This window comes from Panulirus ornatus, chromosome 7, assembly GCF_036320965.1.
Source record: "Panulirus ornatus isolate Po-2019 chromosome 7, ASM3632096v1, whole genome shotgun sequence".
Lineage (NCBI taxonomy): Eukaryota > Metazoa > Arthropoda > Malacostraca > Decapoda > Palinuridae > Panulirus > Panulirus ornatus.
This window is the reverse complement of record NC_092230.1, coordinates 43,328,735-43,338,734: the sequence shown is the minus strand read 5'-3', so window position 1 is coordinate 43,338,734 and position 10,000 is coordinate 43,328,735. Positions and strand designations below refer to the sequence as shown.

At 39.2% G+C, this 10,000-nt stretch overlaps 1 protein-coding gene across 12 annotated transcripts in view; it reads right to left on the bottom strand.

The window, feature by feature from the left end:
- The window catches only part of Mef2 (myocyte enhancer factor 2), a 1,047,678-nt gene that overhangs the window by 48,417 nt on the left and 989,261 nt on the right, over positions 1 to 10,000 (bottom strand). For 6 of the 12 annotated variants that reach the window (XM_071663613.1, XM_071663614.1, XM_071663612.1 and 3 more), the window contains one exon: positions 6,464 to 6,667. The exons of 2 other annotated variants lie outside the window; for them this stretch is intronic. In XM_071663613.1, the coding sequence (XP_071519714.1) occupies positions 6,464 to 6,667 (204 nt within the window). Of the gene's footprint in view, positions 1 to 5,904; positions 6,109 to 6,463; positions 6,668 to 8,944; positions 9,097 to 10,000 lie in introns of those variants that run through there. 4 more of the 12 variants (XM_071663621.1, XM_071663620.1, XM_071663622.1 and 1 more) reach the window with 2 other exon arrangements.

The window sequence follows — 10,000 nt, the reverse complement described above, 5'->3', positions numbered from 1 at the left end:
AATCTTTCCTCACTCATTCTCTCTATGTGACCAAACCATTACAATATACCCTCTTCTGCTCTCTCAACCACACTCTTTTTATAACCATACATCTCTCTTACCCTTACATTACTTACTCGATCAAACCACCTCACACCACATATTGTCCTCAAACATCTCATTTCCAGCACATCCACCCTCCTGCGCACAACTCTATCCATAGCCCACGCCTTGCAACCATACAACATTGTTGGAACCACTATTCCTTCAAACACACCCATTTTTGCTTTCTGAGATAATGTTCTCGACTTCCACACATTCTTCAAGGCTCCCAGAATTTTCGCCCCCTCCCCCACCCTATGATTCACTTCCGCTTCCATGGTTCCATCCGCTGCCAAATCCACTCCCAGATATCTAAAACACTTCACTTCCTCCAGTTTTTCTCCATTCAAACTTACCTCCCAATTGACTTGACCCTCAACCCTACTGTACCTAATAACCTTGCTCTTATTCACATAAAACACTTCAGCTTCCATGGTTCCATCTGCCATCATGTACACTCCCAGGATTCTACTGCACTTACTTCCTCTGAATTTTCCCCACTTAAACTCACATCCCCAACTAACCTGATCATCCAAATAAACTTGCTTTTATTCACAATAACCTTTCTCCTTTCACACATACTTCCAAACTCAGTTACCAACTTCTGCCACCAGTTCTGTGTCATCAGCATACAACAACAAACTTACTTTCCAGGCCCCTGTCATCCTTTACAGACCATAACTCACCCTTCTTTTCAAGATTCTTGCATTTACCTCCCTCATTACCCCATTCTTAAATAAATCAAACAGCCATGGTGCCATCAAAGACCACTGCCAAAGACCAACCCTCTCTTGGGGCCAATCACTCTCTTCTCTCCTTGCTTTTATTCCCATTTACTCTAAACTTTCTCCTTTCATACATACTTCCAAATTCAGTTACCAACTTCTGCCACCAGCAGTGTGTCATCAGCAAACACCAACTTGCTCACTTCCCAGGCCCCTCTCACCCCCTACAGACCACGTATTCACCATTCTTTCCAAGATTCTTGCATTTCCCTCCCTCATCACCCCAACCTTAAATAAATGAAACACCCATGGTGCCATCAAACACCCCTGCCACAGACCAACCATCGCTTGGAACCACTCACTCTTTTCTCTTCTTACTTGTACACATACTTTACATCCTTAATAAAATCTCACTGCTTCTAGCAGCTTTCCTTCCACACCTTATATTCGTAAGAACTTCTTCAATACATCTCTGTCAACCCTATCACATGCTTCCTCCAGAACCATAAATGCCATAAGCACATTCTTGTTTTTCTTTAGTATTCCTCACATATATTCTTTAACTAAATGCACATCCTCTACCGCTTCTGAAGCAACACTGTTCCTCCCTAATCTGATGCTCTGTACATGCCTTCACCCCCCATCATCACTTTCCCATACAACCTACCAGTTACACTCCCTACATGCACATCCTTCTGTTTCACTTATGTATTTCTCTCACACACTCAGTAATTAAAAACACGCCCTCTACCACTTCTGAAAAAACACTGTTCCTCTCCCAATCTAATGCTTTGTACATGCCTCTCCCCCCCCAAAAAAAAGAAAAAAAATCACTTTCTCATATAACTTACAAGGTATACTTACCACATGCACATCCTTCTGTTTCTCTAAAGTATTTCTCACACATTTTTTAATCAAAAGCACTCTGATGCTCTGTACATAAATTCACCCCCTAAATCATCCCTTTCCTTCATACACTGGCACTACACATGCATCCTGCGACTTCTCAAGCACTTCACCATGATCCATACATACCTTGAAAAGCCTAACAAACCAATTAACAACAGTCACACACTTTAAGAAACTCAATTGCAATAGCACCTACTCCACACCACATATTGTCCTCAAACATTTCATTTCCAATACATCCACCCTCTTCTGTACAACCATATAATATTGTTTGAAGCACTATTTATTATATTTGATCACCCCCTGTGTCATCAAGGGCCAGGAAACAGAAGAAGAATGGCCCATCCACTCACATACACATATATATACATAAACGCCCATACACGCACATATACATACACATACAACGACATATACATATATACATATGTACATATTCATACTTGCTTGACTTCATCCACTCTTGGCGCTACCCTGCCCCACAGGAAATAGCATTGCTACCCCCTGCTTTAGCAAGGTAGCACCAGGAAAACAGACAAAAAAAGGCCACATTCATTCACAGTCTCTAGCTGCCTTTATCTGCATGAGCAAGGCAACATAAGAAACAGACAAACAAAGACAGCATTTGCTCACATCCATTCCTTATCTATCATGTGTAATGCATCGAAAATGCAGTTCCCTATCCATAATCAGGATGTTTCACATGCTTCACACTGACAATGTAACCTTGTGCAGGCAGAGTCCAGTATCACCATATATATATATATATATATATATATATATATATATATATATATATATATATATATATATATATATATATATATATATATTTTTTTTTCATACTATTTGCCATTTCCCGCGTTAGCGAGGTAGCGTTAAGAACAGAGAACTGGGCCTTAGAGGGAATATCCTCACTTGACCCCCTTCTCTGTTCCATCTTTTGGAAAATTAAAAAAAAAAGAAAAAAAAAAAAAAAAGAAAAAAAAAAAAGAAAGGGGAGGATTTCCAGCCCCCCGCTCCCTCCCCTTTTAGTCGCCTTCTACGACACGCAGGGAATACGTGGGAAGTATTCTTTCTCCCCTATCCCCAGGGATGATATATACATATATATATATATATATATATATATATATATATATATATATATATATATATATATATATATATATATATATATATTTTTTTTTTTTTTTTTTTTTTTATACTTTGTCGCTGTCTCCCGCGTTTGCGAGGTAGCGCAAGGAAACAGACGAAAGAAATGGCCCCACCCCCCCCCCCCCCCATACACATGTACATACACACGTCCACACACGCAAATATACATACCTACACAGCTTTCCATGGTTTACCCCGGACGCTTCACATGCCTTGCTTCAATCCACTGACAGCACGTCAACCCCTGTATACCACATGACTCCAATTCACTCTATTTCTTGCCCTCCTTTCACCCTCCTGCATGTTCAGGCCCCGATCACACAAGATCTTTTTCACTCCATCTTTCCACCTCCAATTTGGTCTCCCTCTTCTCCTCGTTCCCTCCACCTCCGACACATATATCCTCTTGGTCAATCTCTCCTCACTCATTCTCTCCATGTGCCCAAACCATTTCAAAACACCCTCTTCTGCTCTCTCAACCACGCTCTTTTTATTTCCACACATCTCTCTTACCCTTACGTTACTTACTCGATCAAACCACCTCACACCACACATTGTCCTCAAACATCTCATTTCCAGCACATCCATCCTCCTGCGCACATCTCTATCCATAGCCCACGCCTCGCAACCATACAACATTGTTGGAACCACTATTCCCTCAAACATACCCATTTTTGCTTTCCGAGATAGTGTTCTCGACTTCCACACATTTTTCAAGGCTCCCAAAATTTTCGCCCCCTCCCCCACCCTATGATCCACTTCCGCTTCCATGGTTCCATCCGCTGACAGATCCACTCCCAGATATCTAAAACACTTCACTTCCTCCAGTTTTTCTCCATTCAAACTCACCTCCCAATTGACTTGACCCTCACCCCTACTGTACCTAATAACCTTGCTCTTATTCACATTTACTCTCAACTTTCTTCTTCCACACACTTTACCACACTTTATTGAGTATTCCTGGTAAATTATATGGGAGGGTATTGATTTAGAGGGTGAAGGCATGTACAGAGCATCAGATTGGGGAAGAGCAGTGTGGTTTCAGAAGTGGTAGAGGATGTGTGGATCAGGTGTTTGCTTTGAAGAATGTATGTGAGAAATACTTAGAAAAGCAAATGGATTTGTATGTAGCATTTATGGATCTGGAGAAGGCATATGATAGAGTTGATAGAGATGCTCTGTGGAAGGTATTAAGAATATATGGTGTGGGAGGCAAGTTGTTAGAAGCAGTGAAAAGTTTTTATCAAGGATGTAAGGCATGTGTACGTGTAGGAAGAGAGGAAAGTGATTGGTTCTCAGTGAATGTAGGTTTGCGGCAGGGGTGTGTGATGTCTCCATGGTTGTTTAATTTGTTTATGGATCGGGTTGTTAGGGAGGTGAATGCAAGAGCTTTGGAAAGAGGGGCAAGTATGAAGTCTGTTGGGGATGAGAGAGCTTGGGAAGTGAGTCAGTTGTTGTTCACTGATGATACAGCGCTGGTGGCTGATTCATGTGAGAAACTGCAGAAGCTGGTGACTGAGTTTGCTAAAGTGTGTGAAAGAAGAAAGTTAAGAGTAAATGTGAATAAGAGCAAGGTTATTAGGTACAGTAGGGTTGAGGGTTAAGTCAATTGGGAGGTAAGTTTGAATGGAGAAAAACTGGAGGAAGTAAAGTGTTTTAGATATCTGGGAGTGGATCTGGCAGCGGATGGAACCATGGAAGCGGAAGTGAATCATAGGGTGGGGGAGGGGGCGAAAATCCTGGGAGCCTTGAAGAATGTGTGGAAGTCGAGAACATTATCTCAGAAAGCAAAAATGGGTATGTTTGAAGGAATAGTGGTTCCAACAATGTTGTATGGTTGTGAGGCGTGGGCTATGGATAGAGTTGTGCGCAGGAGGATGGATGTGCTGGAAATGAGATCTTTGAGGACAATGTGTGGTGTGAGGTGGTTTGATCGAGTAAGTAACGTAAGGGTAAGAGAGATGTGTGGAAATAAAAAGAGCGTGGTTGAGAGAGCAGAAGAGGGTGTTTTGAAATGGTTTGGGCACATGGAGAGAATGAGTGAGGAAAGATTGACCAAGAGGATATATGTGTCGGAGGTGGAGGGAACGAGGAGAAGTGGGAGACCAAATTGGAGGTGGAAAGATGGAGTGAAAAAGATTTTGTGTGATCGGGGCCTGAACATGCAGGAGGGTGAAAGGAGGGCAAGAAATGGAGTAAATTGGAGTCATATATATATATATATATATATATATATATATATACACCAAAATTATCTAACTAAAAAAATTAATATATTAATAACCTGCACGCAGAAATAACACCATTCTGCACTACTAACTTAGTCAAAATCCAGTTAACAACAGCCACAAACAAGTCTACTTGCTGCCACCATGTCTAGTTGTGATATCTACCTACCTTACCCAGTTATAAAAATATTAAATCCTCTTCTTTGAATTTCATTTTTTCATTAACCTCTACATTCATCAAATCAACAGAGAAATCAACACACATTTGAGCAAGTCAAGAAAAGACTATATTCAACTGTGCTCAGACAATTTTCAACATGCCAGCTACACTAACGAAAATTATTATACTGTACATTACACAAAGTAAATTTGCTTCATGCTTGCTACACCACTAAGGTTCTTTACATGCAAACTAAACTACTTGTATGTAACTGTACGTTATTGACACACTGCCATGCTAGTTTATATCATTTAATTAATAAATGAAGTTTCATGCTAATAGGTAGTGTGTTTTGTGATTCTTCAAATGCCCAAATCAATATGTTCTTCATTCTCATAATGTTATCCTGACTTAAAGTGCACTTTTTTATTCAAGCTATGTATATGCTCTGCACTGTACAAAGTCACCCAAAACCTTAATACAAATAAGACTGCTCTGAATGAAAAAATGAAGCCTTAAATCACAATACTGATAAGAAATGTACTCTCCCTTTGTTATGTCACCCAACGCCAGTTCTAGAACAGTATGTTGTAATTCATCTATATATCTTAGGTATAAAACTTTACTGATGACAGATGATTACCTCAACAATATCATTATTGGTCCTGGATTCATGAGGTTCATTATACTCGGTGTACTTGAGCAGGACCTTGTCCATGTCCGTGGACGCATATTGGAATAGTTTGTTGCTCGAGTTAAAGATGATGAGTGCGATCTCACAGTCACACAACACCGACAACTCATATGCTTTTTTCATCAGACCAAACTTGCGTTTTGTGAATGTCACCTGTAATGTACAAACGAGCAGGGCTGTTAGCTCACAACAACACACGAGATGCTGGTGACGCAAGCCCACCAGTGCCCACCAGGGTCCATCTGGTCAGGGATACAATCTCCACCAGCTCACCAGAGTTGTTGTATCAGGTAATGCTGGTGGTCCCAAGTGGTGGGCATAGTGGTGGGGCCGCGCTCACCTGGGTTAGTAGGATAAAGCAGACACAACATTGCTGGCACACGGTGAACACTCTGAAGTCACACTCCAAGCTGGAAGTCCTACTGGTAGCTGCAATAAATAAGGTGTAAGCATTTAGACAAGCACAAAAACCCAGTCTGGGGCAGGAGTAACATGGGTGCTTCTGTACCTCAATGATATTTTTGTTGGTGAGGGACTCGTGAGGCTCATTATATTCTGTGTACTTCAGTAAGACCTTGTCCATGTCCGTTGATGCATACTGGTAAAGTTTGTTGGAGGATGAAAATATAATGAGTGCAATCTCACAGTCGCACAACACTGACAATTCATAGGCCTTCTTCATGACTCCAAACTTCCGCTTGTTGAAGGTTACCTGTTGGTCAGGGAGGATCAGTGCTGAATTGGTCTGGGGGCTCGGTTAGGGCAGAGAGGGGACCAATATAAAGATAATTACAGTTGAAAAAAAATCTAGTGAATCACCTAGAAAGAACTGATCTTAGAGCATACACTTAAAACACAAAAATAAACCTAATGAAACTTTTTTACTTGTCACATATACTGCATATACTGTACAGTACTAACAAGCTCTTGATTTGTATAAAATGATGCTGATACCACATGAAATATCTGATTTCTGTATTTCAGCATCCGCAAGTCAAACCTTGACTTTCAAAACTTGATACATATGGAAATATGCTTTTAAAGTTATTTACTAGTTTTTCTTTTTTCTCTTTTCATTTCCCCTCAGTCATATTCCATTTTGCTCTATCCCTCATAAATTAGAGTACATTTGGCTCCCTTTCATTAATCAGTATACTCTCAAGTTTCTTCTTCAATATCAAAATACCATGCAAAGCCAAGAACATACTGTGATATTCATAACCAAATGTTTTGGGAATAGTCTGAGAGCATGATCCAATTCTTAGCACAAACACATTAAATTGTAAAGATAGCTACCATCCATAATATTTCAATTTCTGCAACAGTTCAATAGCTCTAAACAATTCAATAGCTCTAAATGTGAGACACGAGATAAGCAATACTATTTGATGATACAGATTAAATGACAAAACATATGATTATCGGATGTACCACGTGATTTGTTTCATCAATATTCCAGTTTGGGAACGCATCATGGTTTTGTTTAGAATATCCTTGAATTTGTTTTGCAAAGATAGTGTACAGTGTTGGGAATAAAGTTAAGATTTGGATGAATTTTTTTCAATTCTCCATTAATAAATAACATAATGGTAAGGAGGGCTATGATGATCGGGTAAAATGTGAAGGCTAGATCCACGTAAAAGTAGGTAAATAACTTCCAGAAATCAAAAATGCCTCTGAAAATCTCAAGGAACTTCTCTTACAGCCAAGCTGTACATCATTTTGGGAGGTATTTGAATGAATGACACGAGCTTGTTTACACTGTTTTTGATGTGTGTCAATGCATATATACAAATTACTTTGTATGAACACATAAGAAATACCTACTACTGACAATACAGCATGTCAAAAGAGAACAGAGTAATGTTAATACATTTCAATTATAACACTCAAAATCAGGGTAAAATTGACTTTTTTAGGCAAAAGTATGGTAATCAAGGGTTTTGTTGATTTCTAAAAGTTTCATCTTATCTTGTTTTGTCAATCAAACCTTTAATTTCTCTGTTCTTCCTTGGTGTGTGTGTGCATTTGCATACATGCTGAAGTTACTTGTTATCAGAACATATACCTGATCAACTGGTATGACGTGGCTGACATGAGCATATGTTTTTTATCATGGCATTAAAATTTAAGGTAAACTCGGCTTATGAAGGAAGTTAGGTAAGGATTTGGGGAAATTCTGTGGATTTCTTGAAGTGTTTTACCTAAGTTAAAGTCAAGTGACCCCCAAAATCTTCCTGTTTATAGCCCTCCCTAATAATAACTTTTTATGTAAAATGAATAATATTAACCTAAACTATTCTTCTCATTGTACATCATCACTGCACTATCAAACTCATGATATTCTAAACTGCTTTTCACGTATCCTTACCCTAGAATTTTACGTAGTTCTTAAATACATTAAGACACAAGTCTAGCTACTCAACAAAGGCCTGAGAAATTTCAGATTCACTTGTGAATATTTATCAAAAACCCTAAAATTACAAAAATGACTAAATCATAAACAAAATAACCCACACAATATTCTGCAAGGATGATAAAATTACCCGGCTATCCTTTAATGCACCATATAAAAAGATCCATTGTAGGAATACGGTCTTCTTAAACAAGGATATGCAGCTGCTGCAGCATAGTCTGTGTGTTTACAACTCTGATCAGCCGGTGCATTGCTGTTGTGTCTGGTGTATTACCACAATAAAGTTGGAAGTTATGATACTCTTGTTTGGGGGAGGTTTTTTCCTGTTCTAGCTTCTTTCTACATATATCTTTCGCTTACTTTACCATTACGTTAATCCATCATTTATTTTAATGTTTCTCTTCTGCTGTAGAGTAACAGATCATGGTCTCCTCCATCCTCCCCCAACCCCTGGCCTAAAATCAACCATACAAAAATGCACTATCACGCATTATTACACCCCCCCCACCCTAAAAAGCCGTTCGATTTCTGTGGTTACCCCCTTTTCAAACTTTAAATCTACCATGGCTTTACCTGGCGTCTAATTACGTGCCTCTGATGTCACCTTGTCATCCATGACACAACCAGACACTATGTGGATGGCTTGGAGAGGAGGGAAAGGGAAAGGGGTTACTTTGGCGCCCCACACTTTATCCTTGAGCAATGTGAAGTTCCAAAAGGGGGGAGGTGATCAGCCATCAGTTGTTTTTGACAGACACGCGACACACGTGCCACAAACAGTGGGTAGGGGGTTAACAACCATCAGCATTAACATGTTATAAACATATTATAACACCCTGTGTCTCGTCTGTTTTTCTTTCCAACATTTTCGTCACAATGTTCACACCTTTCATCCTGCAATCAGTTACGACCACCATTTTGAATAATCTCACGCCTACACTCTATTAAAATACTATGTAATAGAAGAATTAAACACGACAGAAACATTTCTTGGGAGAAGACAGGTATTATTCACTTACAAATGCCTGTAGTTCTAGTTAATCCAAAGTATAATGCTAATACTGAGTAGTATGACCGGATATTACACACACACACACACACACACACACATATATATATATATATATATATATATATATATATATATATATATATATATATATACATGATGCGGGCAAACTACCAGTTACATGGAGAAATGTACGAGGTGAAAGGGATGGTGAGCAAGTGTCCATTAACAACGGAATCATTGATTAAAATCTTGAGCCAGCCAGTGTGTGTGTGTGTGTGTGTGTGGACAGGACATTACTCATGGCTTGCAGTGTCATTCCTACACTATAGAATTTACATATTTCTCTCTCTATTCTACGTTACATAACGCTGTATCGATTCGTATTAGACAAAAGCGCCAAAGGGAGAAAATAATCCAGACATACCCTAATGACAACACAGGTGTGATCTATACAACAACAGGTAATTCATCTTCATATTCCAATCACGATTTATAATCTAATAAACTACTTTAATTCTGGAGTGAGTGGCTGGTAGTTTGGAAGACGTAGTTAGACAAATATTTTCTTAATTCTTTCTGCATGTGTCAACACCACCATCACCCCATTCCATCTGTAG